We start from the raw sequence: 24,527 nt of genomic DNA on the forward strand, positions 1-24,527 counted from the left end.
AGGCACACGCCCACGCCGTGGCAGCCGACGGTCCCGCTTACGCCCGTGGACTGCGCTTGGCCCTTCGCGTAGTGGGGAATGGACCTTCTAGGCCCCTTCCCCCCAGCTTCAAGGCAGCGAAGATAGATTATCGTCGGGATCGACTACTTCACCAAGTGGGTCGAGGCCGAACCATTGGCGACGATCATGGAGCGTCAGGTGGAAGGATTCGTATGGAAGAACATCGTCACCCGGTTCGGCCTGCCCAGGGTCATCATCACGGACAATGGGACGCAATTCGCCAGTACTCGGTTCAAGGAATTCTGCACAAACTATGGGATACAGTTGAGGTTCAGCTCGGTGGCACACCCTCAAACGAATGGGTTGGCCGAAGTAACCAACCGAGCCATTCTGGGCGGTCTCCGGAGGAGGACTCTCGCGGCCCGTTCGTGAAAATGTTCTTTTATTTGAGAAGAGTTAACATTACAGGACTCGACCCCGACTTACAGACCGATCGACACCTTAGAAAAAAAAAAAACCAACAAAAAATACAAGACTCTTCTTATTCCTTTGGGATGTCCGGACGGTCATCGAAGGGGACGTCCTCGGGCATGTCCACCTCAAGATCCTCAGGGTGAGGGGTGAAGGGGTCCTCCTCCACCTCGAGGCCTGGGTGGCGCGCGCGGAAGCGGGACGTGGCGATCCGGTATCTGTATTTGAAGGAAACCCGCCCCGTGCGCGTCAGCCCGAGTTCGAACCCCTCGGACTTCTTGTATGTCACGATTAGCTCCTTGTCCTTGTCCGGTCGGAGCCGAGCCTCCTTGGCAAGCGCTTCAGAAGCTGCCCTCACCTTCACCTGCGCCTCCTCCAGTTTCTTGCTAAGGGAGCCCGCCTCCGTCGTCAATAGACGGAGCTCGGTCCGCTCCACCCTTATGGTTTTTTGAAGCTCCTTATTCAAGTTCCCGGATGCCTCGAGCTCCGACCTGAGGCGAGCCACCTCCGCCTCCGAGTCCGCCGTGCGCTTCTCGGCGGCTGCCACGGCTTTCGGGCCGGCCCTAGCTCGGGCCTCCTCGACCTGGCGGCGGAGCTCGGCGTTACGGCTGATTAGGCCCCCGATGACCCGGCCGACGTCACGCACCTGATCCATCAGGGCCGTCGCGTAATGAAGGCCCTGTAAGAGGGAAGATGGGTCAGGAAGAACAGCGTCAGATTAGTAACCCAAGGTGGGAGGCGAAGCACTTACCCAGGTCAGAGACTTGGCGGACTTACCGAGCAGAGCCTCCGATGACAGGGTGTATAAATCCCAAGCCATGTCGGGATTAAGGGCGCCCCGGAGGAATGCCACGGCGGATTCCCCTCCGGCCCACACATTGTCCCCCCGGGACAGGCCTCCCCAGCGGGCGACCAGGGGGTCGCTTGCCTCCCCGGTCGGGATCTCGCCCACCACCCGCGTTAGGAACGACTCCAATCCCCTGCGGGCAATCGACACAGGTCGCGCATGGAGGGAGGGCGCGGGTCCTTCCCTGCCGCTTGCCGATTGGGTCTGGCCTCGCCCCGACGGGGGCCTGCTTCAGCCCCCTTGGAGGGTGTTGTCTTTGCCTTCTTCCGAGGGTGCCCGGCCTTGACCTCCAGCGGGGCGTCCTTCGAGCCGGGCTTCGGGTCGGCCGACGGTGTTGGAGGGGGAGCTTGCGATGCCTGACCGCCTAAAAGCGATCGGAGGTTCACCTTCTCTACAAGAAACAGGAAAAGAGTTAGTGCCAAGATTAAGCCATGCAATGTCCGAACCAAGCGCTACTGACGTACCCAGAGGCGTCAAACTGAGACCCGCCTCGACCAGCCATAGCTCGGTCATGTTTCGGATAGCCTGGGAACTAGGGAGAACCTCTTTTAGCCTCCCCAGATCCCGGCGCTCTGCTTCACTCAGGCTCGAGACGGTGTTATCAATCGCCCTCGCGGACCACCGAACACCGAACCCCGAAACCCCAGTCCCTCACATAGCTAACATAAAAAAACCTCCCCTTCCACCCTTTGTTGTTGGAAGGGGCCCCCCCGACTCGAAAGCCCGTCCGGGCATATAGAAAATAACCCCTCGGCCCTTTGGAAAGACGGTAACAAGAGAGGAATAGGTTGAGGGAGGGGGTGATGCTGGCGTAGTGGCATTCCCCCAGGAACACCACTAGATAGCGCCAGGAGTTCGACGCCACTTGGGACGGCGAAATACGCCAGAAAGAAATGCAGGACACGATAAGTGGATGTAAGGGAAGGCGCAGCCCCGCCTCCAGGGCGTCCAAGGTTAGCGCAAAACCCTTCGGGACCGGATCATAAGCCCGCTGTCCCGGTTCGGGCGCGCTGAGGATATAGTCCTCCGGGATACTGTAGCGTTCCCGGAGCCCCCTCAACAATGACCCACCCACGGTGGAGTCTAGGTCATGCGGCCACATCAAGGCCTCGAGGGCCCGCGCCGCTTCCCCATCGGAGGACTGAATGGGGGACGGTGGAGGACATCTCTCCCTAGCTCCGTGGGAAGAGGAAGAAGAAGAGGGAGGAGAGGATGTCATCCTCACTGACCTTAACGGGGAGGAACTACTGGGAAAAGTAAGGCGACGCAAGAGGTGAGGAGGACGACTGGAAAGAAGATGGCAAGACCTGAAGGAGAGGACTCAGCAGCGAGAGATAGGAACGAAGCCGGGCGTTCGCTATTTAAGGGAGATATCCCGCCAGAACCAGTGCCCCTTCGCCTCCCGAGAATGGGCGGCAGCCCACCCGCGCACATGCGTAACCGTCACGTCACGTCAGGAATGCCGAAGGACGCCTCGCCATAATGAAAGCATGACGTGGTGATTTCGTTGAAGTGACAGAGCCCTGACGCCTCGATCTCGACGTCCAAAAGCATGCGGCATAAGCAACCAGCTCCCCCTTAGAGAGGAAATCAGGCACAGTAGTTTTCGGCCCCCGCCACTGTTGGGTGGGCAGGGGGGACGACAGCATAAAGTAGCTCCTCGGGCCTGCCCGCCTGCGTCGTGCTCCTCGGCTGCATGTTGCCCGAGACAAGCTTGCGCAGCCTGCCCGCCTGCGTCGTGCTCCTCGGCTCCGTGCTCCCCGGGACACACTTACGCGGCCTGCCCGCCTACGTCGTGCTCCTCGGCTCCGTGCTACCCGAGACGCGCCTGCGTTGTGCTCCTCGGCTCCGTGCTCCTCGGGACACACCTGTGCGTGGCCTGCCCGCCTGCGTCGTGCTTCTCGGTTCTGTGCTACCCGAGACGCGCCTGCGCGGCCTGCCCGTTTGCGTCGTGCTCCTCGGCTCCGTGCTCCCCGGGACACACCTGCGCGGCCTGCCCGCCTGCGTCGTGCTCCTCGGCTCCGTGCTCCCCGGGACACACCTGCGCAGCCTGCCCGCCTGCGTCGTGTTCCTCAACCGCATGTTGCCCGAGACACGCCTGCGCGGCCTGCCCACCTGCGTCGTGCTCCTCGGCCGCATGTTGCCCGGGACACGCCTGCGCGGCCTGCCCGCCTGCGTCGTGCTCCTCGGCTCCATGCTCCCCGAGACCACAGCCTCCGCTCGGTCTGCTCAACTGGGTGAACTCCTCGGTCGCACGCTACCCGGGTTCACCGCTGCACACCTGACCCTTCAAAGACGAAGCCATACCTTGGACCCCCCCCCCCCCCCCCCCCCCCCCCATTTACGGCATGACTTCCTTCGGGGGGGGGGGGGGGAATATGATGGGGGTAATAAACGGTGACAAGACTCGCGCTGACGTCAGCTGACCCAGACGAAGCCCACGCCTCGGTCAACCTGGCAGAGGCTGGTCAAACAAACCAGAACACAGGCCGAGGCCCATTAACGACCGCTCAGGCTCGATCCTTCATGCCACGCCAACACTAGTGTCAGACGCTACCTGAAGTACGAGCTTGCTCCCTGCAAGCGGACACATCAGGAAACAGTAAGCTTCCCCATAAATACCCCCGCATTCCAAACGGAAAAGAGGGGACGAACATAGATAACAAACTCCACTCCACATTGCTAACTTGATCGTCGGAGGGGTCGTGCCGAGCTTCCGACCCGACCTGTGTGCAGGTAAGGAGACGAAGCTATTTCCTCGGGACGCAAGGAGGGGACGCCTTCCCCCCGGGACATCCCGGCGAACCCAACGGTGATATGGTCCGCGCGGTCGGTCACTTCGGCAATCCCGAGAGACCTTGAGAAAAGATCCCCGTCATTCAGTCCCGAACCAGGCCGCGTCGGTCCCGAGACACGGCACAAAGTTGTTTCCCCCAACACCTTCCCATGGAAGAAACATCTCCAAAACAATCCTTTTGAGTTCTCTCTGTAACAAGTCTGCCCCCTTCTTCGGGTCCTCCCTCACCCTCACCGGTCAAAGGCCGGCCATCCCACATCTACACCGAAGAACCCTATGCAGGACCCCTTTCGCTTCCCTAGTAACAAAAAGTCTCAGAGGTCTTTCGAGCAGCTACGAATGAAGCCTTTGATCATGATGACTTCTTCTCAAAAGAAGAGGAATCGGAATGGTTATCATCGCTTTACACAAAAAAAGATGGCTCCAAATCAAGAAAATATACTATACAGGTTAGTACCAACTCTCTTTTCTTTGCATTAAATTATATAAATATAAATGAAAGAAAAATTGGATCTAAATCTAAATGTCCCTTTTCGAGACTCTAGCAGCAATTCGAACACTTAATTCCTATTTGTTTATCAATTTTTCTCAAAATTTATATCATGCTGAATATTGTAGCATGGAACTATAGAGGTGCTAACAAAAACTAAAAAATAAAAAATCCAGTTGTGAACAAATCAATTATCTAATCCATTTTCATTCGATCCACAATTTTGCTCTGTTGGAAACCCATATGCAGGAGGATGCTGGCATAGAACGAATCAAACGTTTTGGGAAGGTGATTCCTTTCTTGCCCAAGGTAGATCGAGAGGGATCTTGGTGGCTTGGATAGTACATCTCATAAAAAAATAATTTTTGTGAGTATATCTTCTTAAGCCCTTCACTTTATTACTCGATATTTCTTTCTTGTGCTTTGTCTTATTGGAATTAGAATTTTTTTGGCTCTATATTCGCATTGTGTAATAATCGGTTTGGTGATTCTCGAATTTCTGCACGTCTTGATTAGGTCTTAGCCAATGATTTCTAGCTTTCTTTCTGAAGATATTACTATCTGACATCTTCCTCGCATTGCTTCGTACCATTCTTCTTTATTAATAATCTCTTTTGGTCATTCCTTTACATCCAGATTCAACAAATCTCGATTGTTTAAATTTAAACTCTATTGGCTTCATTATCCCTGACATCTTTCATGTAGTCAATAATTCCTCAAATAAATATCCCAATCATTCCAACTCTTTGTTGAAAACTTACTTAACTTTAACATGATCTCCGTAAATGGAGCAGATAACAAATCGATAGTATTGAATATAATCTTCAGACCACCACTAACGACGATATAGCAGCTCTTGAACTTAAAGGAGAACCTTGATGATTCACTTACTTAATCTCAGATCCCTTTACAATCAAGTTGCTACCTTTAACTGTCAGATTCACCGAAAATGGTGGACTTGATCTAATTGGCTTGAGCAAGGTGATAAAAACACGAGATATTTTCACAATTCTGCTCGTATTAGAAAACAACTGAACTTTGTGAATCCTTCTCATCCAACTTGAAGACGGCCATATCACCAATGCCTACCAACTTTATCGGACAACATTTTTCTACTTGGTATATTAATCTTTGGAGCTTTTACAGTTCACTTGATTTCGAACAATGGTCAAATTGCCCTCCCCTCTCTCAAATCTAAACCTACACAATTTCGTGTTCTGAAATTTTCACAATCCTTGATTCCATTGGCCAAGCCAAGAGCCTGGTCCCGGATGGTTTCATGGTAGAATTTTACTCTGTTCATCATGGTCTATTCTTTAAGATTTCATTTAGTAGGCTTTGCTTTTAAAGATCTTCTTTCACACACATTCGACCATCCCACACAGTTGGGTTAAAGATTATTTTGATCTTTATTCCTAAAAAGCTCAACCCCTCAACAATTTTAGATTACAAGCCAATTGTGTATTGTAATATTATTTACAGACTTTTTTTTCTAAAGTTATTTCTAACCGATATAAACATCTTATCCCGAATCTAATTAATCATGAGCAATCAATCTGCTTTCCTATGTGACAAAAGCATTCATGGCAACATTGCCATCTTAGTTCATTCTATGGGTTAAAAATCTTTTAATCTTGATTAAATTAAATCTTCGAAAAGCTTTTGATTCAATTTCCTGGACTGCCATCCATCTGAGTGCTCAATCGAATGAACTTTCCTACAGAAATGATGATAGGTTGGATAATTGGTTTGTGAAACCTCCTCAAATTACTCTTGTTCCTATATCTAATATGGTGATCCTCTCTCACCATATCTTTTTGTACTCACACAACAAAGTCTCTCTTCACTTCTTCACCATTCTATTTCCACTAAAAATCCATCTGCTTTTAATATCAAAAGAGTTAATGATAATCTCCATTAGAGCTAATGATAAATCCTGCTCTACCTTATCTAAAATCCTAGACTTAAAGACACTGATCTCACTGAACTTTCTGTCAATATTTTTAAATCTGAAATTTACTACCGGAAACATTGCCCTGTTAACACCCGTCGTGTCATCAGATTACTCGACTTTTGGGTATCAAGAAAAGAAAATGACGAATACCTTATCTGGGAACTTTCGTTTCTCACTGTCTATCTGCTCAAACCATTCTAAGAAAAATTGATTGGCAAAATCACCTCTAGAATTTAAAGCTGGCAATCGAACAAAATCTCTCAAGCCATACTTATTAACTTGGTACTCAATTCAATATCTCTTCACACAATGATTAACACTAGGCTCACAGAAACTTCTATCAATAAAATCCATTCTCTTTCTAAAGTTTCTTATGGGAAGGCATTGAATCCCCAAAATACTTAGGAGGTCTCGGACTTGGGGATCTCTCTACCGTAAAATCTTCCCTAGTAACCAAAAATCCTAATGGCTAAATATGATACTACTCCTCACCCTTGGAATATTTTCTTCAAAAACACATCTCTTATATGGAAAAATATTTGCTTAACCATTCAAAAATGGCAAATGTGGTCTCAGAAAACTTATCAGCTCAGGTACTACTACTACTACTACTACTACTACTACTACTGATATTTGGCAAGATCCATGGATCTCAAACATACCACTATCCAAATGGTCTATTTTTTTAAACATTAACGCCACTGATCGATTCTCTCATGATTGGCACATTCCCCTTCTTATCTAACTCTTCCATCCTCATTTGATCAATCTTGTAACCAGAATCCATGCCCCTTAAAGTCTGATAATGATAAATGGATTTGGACCCCGATCCGTCTTGAGGAAGGGTTACATCAAAAAGACGAGATAAGCATTTGGATCAATTTGGGGAATGGGATGATGGTTGGAAGGCTATCTCAATGTTCTTCCTCAAATTCAAATTTTTCTACAAAGATTTCTATGGAAAGCGGACTATCTACCTCACATTGGCTTTCTAATATCATGCACTGTTCATAATCTTGGCCCAAAGAGCCAAGCGACTTGGAGAAGTCATCATCTAACCATTTGAAAGCATTTTTTGCTACATCCTTTTGGATGCTATGGAAGAACAAAAATGAGTTTCTATTCAACATCCATCGATCTTCCCCTTTAATTATAAGATGTAATATCTAAGCTGATAGCAGATAAGATTTTCCTAATTGTACGAGGAAATCTCTCTACTCCGTTGAGGGAAATCCTCCCTCAATACATAACTTTTTTTTCATAATATGTATCTTCTATCCTTTTTCAATATGGTATCAAAGCAGTGTGATCTTTGTTGATAGTCTTCGGGAGTAGATGCGGAGATAGTTCTGGAAGACAGTGATACCTCCAAGGCATCATCGACTACATTAACGCAAACTACGTCCACGACATCGTTGTTGGTACCTCCAATAGAAATGCACTGACGAAGTGTGAACCAGCTTTCTTGTTGGACTAGCTTCCTCGCCGGACCCGCTTCCCCATTCGCTAGTCCCATCTCTGCTCGGCCGGTCTCTACCGACGCAAACGTGGAAGAGGAAGGCCCCATCCAAAGCGAGGAGATCAAGAAGAGCGAGGAAGAGGAAGGGCAACTTCCATCCATCGCTTCGTCCCTTCTCCTTGTCTCTCACTCTTCCTGCGTCCTCCCCCTCTTTTCTTCTTTCTGCTACCACTACCTAGAGAAAAGAAAGAAAGCTAATTTAACACACCAGATGGCTCGCTCTCTCTCAGGTGCTGTTGCTCTCGTGGCATCTCTCTCCGACAACATCACCCTCTTCGTCGACTGCAAATTTCATTGTAGATTTCTCCCCCTAATCATTGTAGATTTCTCCCCCTAATTACTACAGATTTCTTTACCTAATCACTGCAAATTTATCCTCCTCTAGCATCACTGAAGCTTCCTCCTCCAGCATCACTATAGCTTCCTCAAGCATCGCTGTAGCCTCTTCCTCAGTAGTAGCCGCAGCCACCAGTAGCAACTGCAGTAGCAGCCATCACTAACAGCCGCAGCAGTAACAGTAGCCACCAGCATGTCACGGACAAAATTCTAAATAAGATATTTGATGTAATGCTTATGTATGTCCGTGTCTTTTGGTATGTTCATACTTTAACTAGCATGTAGAGGGATAACCGAAGGTTTATTAGTCCCATTTTAGTTTGGTCTGTAATGGATCATTTTTACCCTTTGTTGTGCAACTATTCAGAGCTTGTAAAGTCTGTTTATAATTTGCATTGTCTATAAAGTGTTTTCGGAAATGTTTACTTGTGGATCCCGAATGAGGCATTTTCTCTAACCCGTTCTCTCTTTTGTGGGTCCTAAGGGACATGGGAGGCTTCGGGGAGGCTTACCTTTGCGGACGGACACGCAAGGATGCCGCACGACTTAGGCAAAACCAGCTAAGTCCGTGACAGATGGTATCAGAGTGGGTCAAGCACTCATAGAAACACTTAGCATGCAAACGTGGGGGACCTAGCGGGGCTGCGTTGAGGGCAGTCAGTACACGCGCGACCGTTTGGAGGAAAACGAGCATGGAGATGTAGGGAAAAGGAGTCGTTCGGAGGAGCGAGCATCTGACATTGGCATTCAGAGGAATGGCCAACCCTTCGTGCAAGAGGCACCACGAGAACAGGCAAGCTTAGAAGAATACAGAGCGCACAAAGGTTGGGATGGTTGAGTTTGAGCTACGGCTCAATGTTAACAACTATACTTGATGGTGCTCAAGACAAGCGAGGCGCTTGGTAAAGGATGAGACCATGCAAGGTAGAATGAGTTGCTCAATGACCAAACTAGTTATGCAAAGCTCACAGAGGTGAGGGGAATTGCTAACTCGAAGAATTTGGTACTCATGCATGGGCTTGTATGCGGATGATGGAATGTTCGTGGCCATCCCAAGGCGACCGAAACTCGGCGCCGTGGAGCATTGAAACTTTCTCTTTGGCATGTGAAGGGTACGTCCATAGGAGGCTGAAGTATGCAACGAGTTCAGCATGTTGCTAGGTCTTGAGTGGTGCAGCGGGGGCTATATTGACGTGGAGTCGCAATCTAACAAGTGCGTTTGCAGGAGGCAGAACAATGCATTGTTTGTTCAGCAGATCGGAGTAGTCCAAGGGGATGGTGGTCTCCGAAACGAAGAGAGATGTTGCTCCAATGGGATAGTTATCCAGGAGAGATAAGTCTCGGCTCTCCAGAGGGAGAATCATGTGGGACGGACCTCATAAGTTGAGGAGGAGTACCTCAACAAACAACAACTCCATGAAGCTCAATGGACTGAGCAAGCGGCGAGGAGTCGTCGCATGATCTCGCTTGAGAGAATGCATTGGTAGATGCATTGCGAGATCAAGTGGGGGAGTGACCTAAAGCAACTTAAATGAAGGCACACTTGGAGTCAATGTAGAAATCAAACTCAAGGGAGGGCTGACCCGTGGAATGGTGGGCACGAGGGCCACCATTGACTCAATACAAAAACGAGGAGCGAAGCAACTTGGGTGTAACTTGGCGAAGTACCCAAGCCACATGAAGGGAGCCAACATAGAAGTTGGAACATGGAGTAGAGGCACTGTGCTTTCCGTAGACAGAGGTCAAGGACATGAACTCTTGCAGAGGTAAGAGTAGGATCATGTTGTTCCATGGGTCCTTCATTCTAACGGAGTGGGACTCATCTTGCATGGTGCCAAAGACGAAGGGAGCTTCTGGGCACATGCACCTTATCTCGGAAAAGCATTTGATGGAGGAACTAAGACGACTCAATTTGCGGAGGCAAAGTTAGGTTCAGAAGGCCTTAGCACGGGGCAAAAGGACATAGAGGCGGGTACTCTTGAAGAATATGCCGTAGTGTTGCAAATCAAGTTGCTGGGCAGGAAGCGGTGCGCAGCGGAGATTGTGCTAGTAGGGGCAGAGGCCCAGGATCTAGATAATGGGGAACTAATTACAGCGAAGTATGGGGACTTCGGGAACTACTAGGCGACGGACTGTCCTAGAGCGGTGCTTCATCTAGGTATGACCCAAGAGTGGGTGGATGAAGGTCGATTGCCAAAGGAGCGAACAAAATCGAAGGTGGAAGAGACCCTGCGATGTATTGGCAGAGGCCACACATGAAGGGTTTATAATTCGAGTTCAGCACACAAGGATCAGAATGCAATAGAGATGTCACCAGGAGGTGACATGGTGCAGCGGATAGTGGTGGAATAGTTCGTGGCAATGCGATACACATAACCTAGTCCCGTGAGGGACTAGATCATATGGAGGTATGATCGGGAGCTACTGGAAGCTCCACTTCGGTGAACAAGATGATGGCAAGAAGGGCTATGGATTCAAGGAGTGAAGGCCATGGTATCGTAGAGGCGGGTCTTTCGTGCGTTCATCGAATGTTGCATCGGATGAAAACCTTGGTCATCAGCATATGGGGGCTGTGTTCCACCAAGGGAAAAGTTCGAATGCAAGTACTAGTGAGCCCCATGGGAGGGACTTGATCATGCAGAGGTATGATCGAAGCAGCTGGAGAGTTGGACTGCTCGAGAGCTCATATTCGCTTAAGGGAGCCTGACAAGTCAAAGGACAAGGTCGAGTAAGCGAACGTTGCTACCAAGGAAGCTAAGGAGAACAGAATCGGTGCAAACCCTACAACGTGATGGCAGAGGCCATGCATGGGAGTTGCAGCCTGTCTTTCCATCGACCAAACAGACTGCTTGGAGAACACAGAGGTGTTGAAGCTGGGGGTCGAAAGGGGCGAGAAAGCGACGACGAGTCCAGAGGGACTTAGCTACCCAAAATCAAACATCAGTTAGAATGGAGGTGGACTCAGAGGAGTGCCACGGAGACATATCTACTGATCGTGAAGAAAAGGGATGCAGATGCGAGGCGACGGATAGTAGGGCCATGGGCATGGCAGCGCCATGGTACCGCAGAGGTGGGACTTCTGTGAAAGTCATTGATCCCTTGCTCTCATAGAGGGAGAGCGCTTGGTCGTGAAAGGGGCCGAGGAGGTTGAGCATACAGAGGCAATCTCCAGGTACCGAGATAAGGCTGAAGGGCAGAGGCCGAAGAACTTTGTAAGATCGGTGTCAATGAGCTTCTCATCAAGATAGCCGAAAGTGAAGGACTTCGGGTCATGCAAGAGTGCATAACCAAGGAACGAAGTAGGCAGTACGCGGTGCTGTACCTTTGCTACTCAGTGGAGTAGGCGATAGGGTTGATGGAGAAGACGGTACAATCCCAGAGGCGACCAAACCTATGAGAGAATTACTCCAAGTTGGGGTGAAAACTTCCTGCATTCCAGAAGTTCGATGGCATTGAGAAGGTGAATCACAGTAACTAACTCAACGCAAGGAGTGCAAACATTTCAAGTGCTTTAGAAGTGTGAGCAAAGAGCAGGCGAAGGCTAGTAACCAGCTCGATGCATGGAGTACAACCTGGAGGAGGTGGGCGAAGTCAAGTAACCTTTGCCTTCTCAACCCTTAAGAGAATGGGCGAAACCGAGTACCCCAATTCTTTTATCTATCCAGTAGAGGAGCTCTGCACAAGTTCAAAGACCCTACGAAGATAATGTAAGACAATAGTTATCAAATCCTCACCAACGGTGATCAGTGCTACTGAGAGTAGATTGTCCGCTTCATTTCCCAACAAAATGCCAATCGAAAGCGGAAGTGATGCGAACCTACTTGGATGTGACAACTAAGTGAAATAAGAGTCAATGAGCAAATTTTGTGGAGGAAGGACCCAAAACTTCAGAAGTTTGTGAGACGATGCTCGTTAAAGCTCCAACAAGCATCCACCCAGTTCAAGCAACATGAGGCATTTGAGAGACTGGCGTAGTAAGGATAGTCTTTTCCTTCATCTGGGGGATCCGTAGGAATCAACAAGGATCAACACAACTCAACCAACCCCACACCAGAGTCAGAGTCATTGGTGAGTTGAAGCAGCATGGTGGATCAAAGGTTTGACTACTAAAAAATAACAGCGGAGAGCAGCTGGAGCCAAGAGGCGCATTGTAGCTGGAGCAGAAGATTGAAGACTCAGCAAAGGCAAAGAGTTGCAGTGTCGACAAAGGCTTCAACGAGGACGTCGAAGGAATAAGTGGGGGAGAATGTCATGGATAAAATTCTAAACAAGATGTTTGATGTAATGCTTATGTATGTCCGTGTCTTTTGGTATGTTCATACTTTGACTAGCATGTAGAGGGACAGCCGAAAGCTTATTAGTCACAATTTAGTTCGGTCTATAATGGACCATTTTTACCCTTTGTTGTGTAACTGTTCAGAGCTGGTAAAGTCTGTTTGTAATTTACATTGTCTATGAAGTGTTTTCGGAAATGTTTACTTGTGGATCCCGAATGAGACATTTTCTCTAACCCGTTCTCTCTTTTATGGGTCCTAAGGGACATGGGAGGCTTCGGGAAGGCTGACCTTTGCGGACGGATACGCAAGGGTGCCGCACGACTTAGGCAAAACCAGCTAAGTCTGTGACAAGCAATAGCAATCTGCTCTTGCTCTTCCCACAAGCAAGAGATCCCTCAAGCTTCCTCCCTCCCTCCTTTTCTGTAAAGATCACTCTTTCAAAAACATAAAAAGATAACAGTAAAAAAAAAAGCAAAAAAAAAATGTCTGGGATGTCTTCCTTATCTTCTTATGATATTCCAGTTACTATTTCTGCAGGGACTCATAGTACTTCTCATATAGGGCTTATCTCCATCAATGCTGTTACGCTTATCTCCATCAGGGCGGCAACTATGCATCCTGGCGGGCTCAATTTTCTAATCTCTTATTTGGATATGACTTGCTCGGCTATATTGATGGCTCCTTCAGTTATCCGCCAATCATGATCAACAACCTTAGAGAACCCAGTTCAGTACCAAATCTGACTCACAAATTATGGCCGCGTCAAGATCTATCCTCCAAGCTATTCAAGCCTCAGTTGCTGGATCCGTCACTCCATTGATATCCTCATGTGGGACTACTGTCGAAGCATGGTCTAAATTGTAAACTACCTTGGCAAATCATTCGCTTACTTACAAGCTCAGTCTTCTGTTCAAGCTAATGGTGATAAAATAAGAGGGAAGTACTATAACTGATTATCTACAAAATATCAAAGTTATCATTGATGATTTAGCTTTGATAGGTTATTCCCTATGTGATGATGAGATCATCATCCATACCCTTAATGGTCTCGGAGACGATTACAAGGAGTTGACAGCTACAATTTGGGCACGCAACACGCTAGTATCATTTAAAGAAATCTATGATAAGTTGACTGATTATGAGAGGTATTTAAAGCGTGAGGATAAACTGCTCAAACCGACTATCACAGCTCAAGTCAATCACAAGTCTAAAAGGAAGAGCACTACGTACCCTTCGAACATCTCCAAAGGTTTGACTAATACACATCTTGATTCTATGGATTCCATGCGAAACCCCCCTTATCATCCTAATCATAACTTCTCGCAAAGTGGCAACTCCAATAATCATCCATCTTGGCAGGGTCGTCTGCTAGCTGTGTGATAAAATTAGACACTCCGTTAAAGTTTGTCAGTCTCGACCTCGCCTCCCTACTCTGTGACAAATCTTCTAACTACTCTGACGACTAGCCAGCCCAACTAGATTGTCGACTCTGGCGCCTCCCATCACATTACTGCTGATCTTCAGAATTTGTCTCGTTACTACACCTATGGCGGCGATGAAGGACTTCTTAAATATATCATCATCGGTGACGGTAAATGACTTCCTATAACTCATACTAGTTCCACAACGCTTACTTCTGATACTACCACATTTACACTCGATGATGTTTTATGTGCTCCTCATATTAAACGCAACCTCATTTCTGTTTCTTAATTTTGCAAATATAACAATACTTCAATTGAATTCTTTCTTGATTCCTTTCTTGTTAAAGACTTGAGCATGGGGGCATCTTTGGTCCAGGGCCCGAATAGAGGCAATATTTATGAATGGCCATCAACTCCACAAATAAGCCAGCCTAGTGTTCATTCTTTCGTTATAGCCCTAGTTGATATGTGGCATCGTCGTCTTGGTCATCCCTCTTATTCAGCAGAAATTATTTTTTCGTTACTCTCTTCCTATTTTTAAATTGCATAGTTCTATAATGTATTGTGATGCATGCCTTAGTAATAAAAGTCATCAACAACTATTTGGCTCATCTTCCATTTCCTCATCTAAATCATTTGAAATTATTTATACATACGTTTGGGGCCCTACCCCAATCTTGTCTTTTGATAAATTCAGATTTTATGTCATTTTTGTATATCATTTTACTAAGTACACATGGTTCTATCATCTTCACCATAAATTTGACATTTCGACCATCTTTCTCACTTTTCGAAAGTTGATCGAAAACCACTTTCAGTCTATAATCAAAACGGTTTACTTTGATGGTGGTGGTGAATATCAAGCCCTGGCATCCTATCTCTCAGCTTATGGTATCCAACACCTCAAGTCTCTCCAGTATACTCTTCAACTTGTTGGCTCCGTCAAACGCAAACATCAACATATAGTAGAAACTGGCTTCACACTTTTCCATTAGGCCTCCATGCCTTCAAACTTTTGGACAACAACATTTCAAATTATCATCTACCTTATTAATAGAATGCATACGTCAGTCCTACAATACCAGTCCCCCATTTGATACTATTTCACAAAACCCTAAACCTTCATAAACTCAGAGTATTCGATTGTCTATGTTATCCATGGTTACATCCCTATGCCTCTCATAAGTTAACATCACGATCTAATCCTTATGTTTTTATACGTTATTCTCTTGAACATAATGCTTTCCATTAATATAATCTCTACACTCACAAAGTCTTTATATCATGTCACGTTGAGTCTATCTTTTCTTTCCAAACTCATATCAATCCTACCATGTGGACCACTTCATTAACCATTCCTCATTGGCGTATACCTCCGATCCAACCGGACGAGCCTCCCATGACATCGTCTAGTTCCTCCCCTCATGATCCACACTATATCACTCCTAAAGTTCAACAATTACCCATTCCCTCTATTCCTACTCCATTCCTACTCCACTTCTTTCTTCTTCATATATTGGGGTAATTAGTTCAGAAACACAACCGTTATCTTTACCTCCTTCTCGGTCAAGTGACACTGACGTACCTCCACCTGACCTAGCCCGTGTCAATGACTCTCAACCACTTATTCCAACAATACAACCTCACGATCTCGTAGTCTCCAACTATCCTATGACCACACGGTCTAAGAGTGGTATTTTCAAACCATGTCAAGTCCTTGACCTCTATGTTATCATGGATTCCTCATCCACCACCGTTGAACTCACCACCTTCACTCGAGCCCAAAAATCTTCGTATCGGCGTACCGCCATATGTGAGGAATATAATGCCCTCCTCCATAACTTAACATGGGATCTAGTACCCTCTCATCATATACAAAAATCATCGAGTGTAAGTGGGCCTTTCAAATTAAGCGGAACCCAAATGGCTTTATTGCCCGATATAAGGCACACCTCATCGCCAAAGGGTTTCATCAAAGACCTGGAGTTGATTTCACTGAGACATTTAGTCCCATTGTCAAGCCGACTATAATTCGATTTATCTTGAGTTTGGCCACCACTAAGGGCTGGCAATTATGATAATTAGATGTTAATAATGCCTTTTTACAGGGGACTCTAATTGAAGTTATTTTTATATAATAACCTCCTGGTTTCACTCATCCTCAATACCCAAGGCATGTTTGCAAACTGTGAAAAGCTATTTATGGACTTCGTTAGGCTCCAAGAGCTTAGTACACAGAACTTGGCTCTTTTCTGACTTCAGTTGGCTTTCTCAATTCCAAATCTGATACCTCGTTATTTCTACGATAACATCGTGGGGACACAATATATATTCTGGTATATGTGGATGACATCATTGTCACAGGCAATAATCCCGTAGCAATCCAAGCATTTATTAAACAGTTGGTAGACCGATTCTCGCTTAAATATCTAGGACCTTTGAACTACTTTCTGGGCGTAGAAGCTACATTCACTTCCTCCGGTCTCTTTCTCTCACAAAGAAAATACATTCAAGATTTATTATAAAAAATAAACATGCATGACATAAATGCGGTTACAACTCCTCTCTCTACTAGTGGGTCTCTCAAATTATTTAATGGAAGTCCTATTGCGGAGCCTACTCAATACCGATAAATCATTGGCTCCTTACAGTACTTAGCTCTCACCCGTCCAGACATCTCATTTGCAGTCAATAAATTATCACAATTTATACAAAGGCCGTCTACTATACACTGATCTGCGGTCAAACGAGTCTTACGATATCTTAAGGGGACCCTCAATCATGGTCTCTTTCTTCATAAACACTCTCTATTTCATCTTCATGCCTTTGCTGATGTCGATTGGGCAAACAACTTTGATGATCGAATATCCACATCGGGGTATATTATTTTTCTTGGCGCTAGTCCAATTGATTGGAGTTCTAATAAGCAAAAGACAATTGCATGGTCTACAATTGAAGCTGAATATCGTGCCATCACCACTGCCACTGTATAACTCAATTGTGTCACAAATATGCTTAAGGAACTCAACATTAGTTCCTCTCCTTCAATATATTATGATAATGTCGGAATTACCTATCTGTGCGCTAATTCGGTGTTCCACTCTCGCATGAAACATATTGCTGTCGACTTCCACTTTATGCGAGATCAAGTTATCTATCGTCAATTTCATGTTTCTCATATACATACGGCTGATCAATTAATTGACTCACTCACAAAGCCTTTCACTCGTAAACTATTTACATTGTATCGATCTAAAATTGGTATCCTTGATTGTAGCACCATCTTATGGAGGCATGATAACAAATAAGATTTCTCTAACTGTACGAAGAAATCTCTTTACTCTGTTGAGAAAAATTCTTTCTTTTAACCTATATAAACAGGTTGAAGGCATAGCCTTCTCGCATTTCGAATTGAGTTGGAGGCCTCCATTAATAGCCTTCTCGCATTTCGAATTGACGCTGTCTTTGGATCTTCCTTGGGAGGCAAGATCAAGGTACTGCGTGAGAGAAGGAAATGTGTCCTGTCGCATGGCTTTTTGGGTGCTACGACGGCAACTTGCTCTCTGTCCTACCTGCTGCTTCTGCTGTGTCATTTTTACCAGGGGATCTGATGCTCTCTCAGTGTGCTCTCCACGTGGAAATCATGGCTTGGTAGGTCAAACTTATCACGATCAGTCATTAAAGTAGCAGAAGAAAGCATCACCATGTAGTTCCATCCCATTCATATCTTTTCCGCACTAGTTTATCTTATCATATTACCGTATCGCTTTGTCTGGAAGCCTTTCTTTTTACCCTTTGCTGGTTTAGTTTGCTTTACTCTTTTTTACCTCATCTTCTTGGCTGTCAATTACAAGAAATAATTATATGAAATATATGAAAGATATTGAGCGATTTGTCTAAAAATACTCGAATTTAAAATTTTTCAATCAGTGCCTCTCATTTTATTTTTTTTTTCAAAAATAATATCCTTATTTTAAGAAATATCTAAATAATTCGTTAAAATTGTTTTTTGGTTGTTACTATATTTGACTACCACAATTAAAACAGGTATTATAAATAATTCAAATGGATTCTTAAAAAAACTACTGCATATGTTATTGAAAAAAAAGAGTCAAATAAGAATATTGTAACGCTTTAAAATTGGTAAAAAATAAATAATTTTTTTTAAAAGAAGTATTTTGGGTATTTCAAAAATTATTAGGTTATTGTTTGGAAAAAAATAAAAAAGGTACTCATTCAAAGAGATTTAAAATATTAGTATATATTTTTAGAAAAATCACCCAAATATATTTCAAATAATTATTTATGAATCATACTTAAAGCATCAAAATATGTCATCAATGCAACACAAAGCACCACCACTCCGACGCTAGGCTTGTGGTGGGACCCACCGCACAATGGGAAATTTGTCCCATCAGACCTCAGGCGTCGGATTCATCATGCGGTTCAATCGAACCGGCCGTTTTGCGACTAGAGGACGCGCTCCTCTTTCGCAGAATCACCGCCGAAACACGTCGTGGGCCGACGGGACTCGACCTGCGCGAAATAACCCGAGACACGTCCGAGGCGTCCGATTACCACCCACAGAAGGTGGAGGCCACCCTTGCGGACGTATGGCTTCTCAGATCAGAGAGAGGCCACAACTCGGCTAGCTTTAGGCAGCATTTTTCTTGTGGAGAGGAGGGGGTGAAATCGCGTGTCATACGTCCATCACGCTGTGTGATGCGTGCAGGGAGATGATTGGGTGGCTCTTAAGATCCTCTTCCTCCGCCGACGACCTCGTCAACACTACACCACCGGGAGCGTCACGCACCGCCCATGGTAGCTTCGTAATCTCCTTTTTGACTCCGCAAGGTAAGCGGCGGCGTAGTAACTGGTTTCTCTTTCGTGGTTGAATGGATGAGTCGTGATCTCTTTTCCCTCTTTAGGCATTGATTTGTTTCAGATTCCTCCCGTTTCCTTTCCTTTTGCGATCTCGTGCGCGTTGAGCTCCGATCGAGACCGTAGAGATTCGCGTTTAGGGTTCTTTAGGCCGTCCTTGGGAGCTAGCGCTACGGAGTCTGGGTCGATTTTTCTGGGCAATTCGGGATCGGGAAAGAATTAGGCAGCGGGGGAAGGGCATCTGGAGTTGAATTTCTTGATTCGGGTTGGGAGGGATTCCTCTGCAAATAAAGCCGACCCTTAGTGGTGAGATGGGGTTCTGTTATGTTCTGTTCTGTTCTGTTCTTTCTTGTTTAAAGATTACCTCAACTGGTTGTTCCTTTGATCGCTACATGGCTTTGATTGATTTTTGAGGGCTTGCTAGTCTAAAAGTACTTTCCAGGTATCCTTTTCTTATGTGTATAGTATCCTCTCAAAATCCTGCCTTTTTACCCATCCTAATATTTTCTTGGGACTCGGATATTATATTTATCGGCTTGTGTATGCGTTTAATTATCTTTAAATTGTAAAAGAAAACTATTAGGTGTAGTTTACTGGCATCTCTTACATCTTTGAGGGAATTTTTGCACTTTTTTTCTGTTCTTCTTCTAGTAGTAATCATTTAAAGTTGCATACTTTTGATCTTGGTGGTCCATCAAATCTTACATTTTGAAGATTAAACATTGTTGATGCTACTCTGCTATCCTCAACTTATAATGTCTTGGAATGGTTTTCATCCCAATATGCAAGCTTTTAATTTCTGGTACATGGATAGAGTTTCATATATGTCATGACCATTGTTCTCTAATTTTATCTTCTTATCATCTTCAACCATAGAACTAATTGGTGAATTCCTCCTCCTTGTTGCACAACTCTACACCTTACCGTTCATTGGGTTTTAGATTGACAAAGTCCTTGGAGACCTACCGATATGTTCCATACATTTCTTTTTGAGTGTCAGCCCATTCGCGATTGTTGTTATATGGGTATTTCACTTCAGTTTTGTTTCCTTACGAAATCATTTGTGTCTTTTTGCAGATATGTCAATATTTGGATATGTGTATAAATTTGAAGACAAACAAATGTAGTTGGTCCTGTCTGTTTTGGACAGTATAGAGAAAATTACTTGCTGACTATATTGAGAAAATGGAGGATGAGAATGAGCTGGAGCTTAGCTTGGGCCTTTCCTTTGGAGGATCTTCAGGAAAATCTAAAAGCAGAAGTATACCTTCGGACTCTATGGTGGAGGAAGGAAGTATTAGTCAATCAGTGGGCAGATCTGTGACCATTTCAGATGTTCCATTCAAGAACTTCTTCCAGAATAATGGTGGAAACCAAGACCAAAGCGGGAAACAAGCAGTTTCTCCACCGCAAGAGAACTTCTGGAAGGATATTGGCAAGTGCAGTGCTCCAACTGCGGATGGTTATGAAATTGCACAGAGTAGCCAATCACAGTTTACCAGAAATAAAGAAATTCTGATTGCAAATAACAGAAGTAATGAGACCGAGGAAGAGAATTCAGGTATGAAGAAACGAAGATTACACTCTGAGGAGACAAATTTTCAAAAGAAGCATGAGAAGGTAGCCGGCCATGCTGATGTGGTAGGTAAGGGCCCTGATGATGTCACTGTGCCAAAACATTCACATCGCTCAATTGCTGTAGACAATGCTTCAACCGGTGAAAACGAGGATGTTGCAGAATCCGAGACAGAAGTTTCAAGCTCTTGGTTAGTTTCACAGCATGTAGACATTGCTAAGCGCCCTGATCTTCTTAAAGGTACTGCTAAGCCTGCTTTAAGCGATCCGTCCAGGATTGGTTTCCAAGGGCAGATACAACAAAATTATTCTGGAAATATATCTGATGTTGAACTTCCAAAAGTAACATATGGAACTCCGTCTTCTCTTAAACCAATTGCTGTCTCGATGGTGCCGTATTCAGTACCTGCTAAACCAACTACTGCTGTTGCATCTATTGCAGCAAGCTATCCTTCACCATGTGTTGTGCAAGCCACGCTTCCAACAAACAATGACCATACTATGGTTCAGGGAACAAACACTGATGGCCAGCAGCTTGTTTTTGGGTACTCAGCGGTCCAGCTTCCAACACTAGAGACAAACTCTTCATGGGCATTTGGTTCTCAGCCTCAGGTAGTCTCTTCATCAACTGTTGGAACATCAAACTCGCAGCTTGTTGAAGTTGAGGCAAAGAGATCAAATGGTCAATCTCTCTTCTTAGACACCTCCATGCTTCTGATAGTGATGTATTACATGAGACAACCTATCATAATTAGAAATTTAGCCTTATCCTTAACTTATTATCATCAAAATTATCCATATGCTTGATTTTCTGTATCATGTTTATGCAGTTCCCATTCAGATTCATTCATCAACAAATTTGGGATATGAAAAGAAGTTAGCAGGTGTAGGGAAAGGGAATGGTAAACATGTCATGGAAACTGGAACATCATCGTCTTCTCATGCTGAGGAAGGCAAGGGTATCAATTCTATTTTCAGGCAGAAGGAAATAGCTAAATCACCTATTGTTGAAGGCTTTCTTCATGATGTATCTTCCATAAAGCCTGGTGTTGCATCAAACTTGAAATTCGGAGGATGTGGCTCGTTTCCAGATCTCCCATGGGTTTCGACAACTGGGCCAGGCCCTAAGGGTAAGACCATATCTGGTGTTACCTACAAGTATAGTGAAAACCAAATTAGGATTGTCTGTGCATGCCATGGGTCGCATATGTCCCCAGAAGAGTTCATTCAGCATGCAAGTGCCGATCCTATCAACCCAGAAAACAATACAAGCTTGGCTTCATTCACTAGCAGTCCATCAGGTTCGGCGCAGAACTAGTTTTAAGCTCTTAATGAAGTTAAGCTATGTTGTTCTCTTTTGAGAACAAATATGGCATGGCAGCAGATCATGCAACAGGCACATGACTGATTGAATGTGGTATTACTTGAATGCTGTCTTACTTTACTCTGTACTTAATGGTCTTGTCATCCATTAGCCTTATGTTTTATTCCAATACAGATTTTAAACATTATGAAGAGACTTTGTAACTTATCAGTTGTATGAATCTTATTTTTCCTTGTTTAAATTCGCCCCTCAACTTTCAAAGTGCTTTGAGGGAGGTTATCAATTAAGTTTGCTTGTCCATTGTCTTTTATATTTTCTTCAATCATTTTACTTACGTTTAATAAGCAAACTACATCTATTTTATAGTCTGTTGCTCCATTTCTTAATTATCATTTCTACTTGTGTAAACCTTTAGACTCTTATGTCAAAATTTTCCTTGCAATTTGCTTTTCTAATAAATGTAGAGGAACATTTTAACAGCTTTTGATTGTCTATTTGTTCGGAGATCATGCTATCAACTTACTACAGCCATTTTATATTTCATTGCCGAGGTTCACTCATTTGTTATTAAATTCTGTTGAAATCTAACGATGACATAACTGACACCCAAAATTTTGCACTCTATAATGTAATTCTGGAACATATGTTGTTTTATTTTGTTCATTTTTTCCATATAAAAGATTGAAGGAAAGAAAGGGACCTATTTGTAAAATGATACATTACATAGTGTACAAAATTATCATACTAAAGATGAATTTATTGTGCATATATATAAAAGAGATGGCTGAATTATGCATCAACAGCTTTCATTTATTTAAATTATCATTTTATTTGCTACAATGTGGATGGTCAAATTGTGCATTTATGGAATTTCTGATTTTATATATGAATAGCAGCAGCAGCTTCTCTTGATTGGCAGGGTTTTTTACACTAAAAGTATTGTTCTCAACCATCTTGTTGGCAACCGGACAAATATGCAGGTAGAGATATTATTGAAATGTATGACGCAGAAAGACCAAAAATTATTTGCTTGCAAACTCCTTCAGAATCATCTCCTGATTTTTCTCAGGTTTTACAGTCTGTGTCTTTTATTTGAATTGAAATTTCTTATTCCCTAGTTTTGTGTTTCTTCACTGTTTATCTCAGTATGAGACTTTATATACTGAAAACAGAATAGTAAATTATCGAGTTCTTATTTCCATTTTGATGGTTTCGTGATGAATTAGAAAACAACATGATACTATCAGATGCAAGATTCTCTACTAGTAGTCTTTTCTGTTTTTTGTTCTCTTTTCCTCGACAGTTCAACCCAGGTAGCATGTATTGGACTTCCTGATCAGATAATCATTCCTTCTCCATCCGAATAGTGGAATACTTGTACATCTGGTTTTGCTGTCTCATTGTATCTTGGTACAAAATCATGCTACTGAAATCAAGAGAGTAAATTTTCGAGTTTTTATTTCCATATTAATGATTTTGTTATGAATTAGGAAACAAACATGATACACTATCATATGCAAGATACTCGGCTCAAAGTAGTTCTTTCCTTTTGTTTTTTTTGTTTTTGTTCTCTTTTGCTCAACAGTTTAATCTAGATAGTCTGTGTATTAGACTTTATGATCAGATAACCATTCCTCATCAGAGTGCTAATGCTTGATACATCTCCTTGGCTGCATGGTGTTTTCAGTCAAAAGGCACATGAATTGCTGAAAGATTCATAATGTCAATTTGCCAAACAACTAACCCAGAGCTTTGTGTTTAGGCATCATATTTATGCTTTTAATCGATCAAGGAGACAGGTCATGTGTGGACCATCTCATACTAGAAAGGTACCTCAAATTGAGGAGAGAAGGTTTGGATGTTGGCAATGATTACGGCAACAAGTTCAAGCTTATCTTCCCTAAAATTTTTCATCGCCGTTGGATGGGATGTCTGCATAACTCGAGTAGCATAAGCAGGCATGATTATGATTTATGGAGCTACAGTGTAACAAAGTTTCTACATGCAAAAAAACAAGGTGAGCTGGCAGCAGTAGAGTTTAACTTGCTGCAAATGCATTTGATATCAGAAAGGGTGGAAAGGAAAGAGTCGATACAACACCAGCTGTATGAAGCCGGATCGAATGATGACACCTGCTACTGAATGTGGTGGTTCCTTTGGATTTGTTTGGTGGTGAACATATATATGTTGCATGGACCTGCACAGCTGAAGTCCAATCTCCAGTGGGTGGGTTGTAAATGGGTGCAAAGCTAAGCTCAAGAGGAAGTCCGTCCATCCATGTGGGAAGCCAAGAATTAATTTAATTGCAGTACCACCAGCCATGACAGCTGCTTACATCCTGAACCGGATGCACACTGCTCACACTTAAATGGTTGTTCTTATGTCATGTCAGAATAGATTAGATGGTTGAGGAGGGTGAGTTTTACTCCGATCCATTTCATCGTTTAAGATGATTGGAGTATTTGAGAAGAAGGAAGATATTGCCAATATTAACATGCCCCAGGACCTCTCGGTATGATCAACAACATACGTACACAATGCAAAAAATCATGGGCATATCATGTCAGATACAGTATGTATACAAGGGAATAAATGGACTTGTATGATGAAGTGGAAGGCCTTTTTCCATCAT

At 44.3% G+C, this 24,527-nt stretch overlaps 1 protein-coding gene across 2 annotated transcripts; it reads left to right on the forward strand.

Annotated features, from left to right (window-relative positions):
• The first annotated feature begins 18,690 nt into the window (after positions 1-18,690).
• On the forward strand, positions 18,691-22,182 carry LOC135583725 (protein NINJA homolog 1-like). 2 transcript variants are annotated; one of them, XM_065099677.1, is made up of 4 exons: positions 18,691-18,969; positions 19,044-19,302; positions 20,074-21,253; positions 21,402-22,182. In XM_065099677.1, exons 3-4 carry the CDS (start codon positions 20,182-20,184, stop codon positions 21,887-21,889), a joined length of 1,560 nt encoding a protein of 519 aa, XP_064955749.1. In that variant the 5' UTR covers positions 18,691-18,969; positions 19,044-19,302; positions 20,074-20,181; the 3' UTR covers positions 21,890-22,182. The 2 variants fall into 2 exon arrangements, with proteins under 2 accessions (XP_064955749.1, XP_064955748.1); XM_065099676.1 differs by lacking the exon at positions 19,044-19,302.
• Positions 22,183-24,527: the final 2,345 nt, after the last annotated feature.

The sequence above is a fragment of the Musa acuminata genome, chromosome BXJ2-3 (genome assembly GCF_036884655.1).
Source record: "Musa acuminata AAA Group cultivar baxijiao chromosome BXJ2-3, Cavendish_Baxijiao_AAA, whole genome shotgun sequence".
Classification (NCBI taxonomy): domain Eukaryota; kingdom Viridiplantae; phylum Streptophyta; class Magnoliopsida; order Zingiberales; family Musaceae; genus Musa; species Musa acuminata.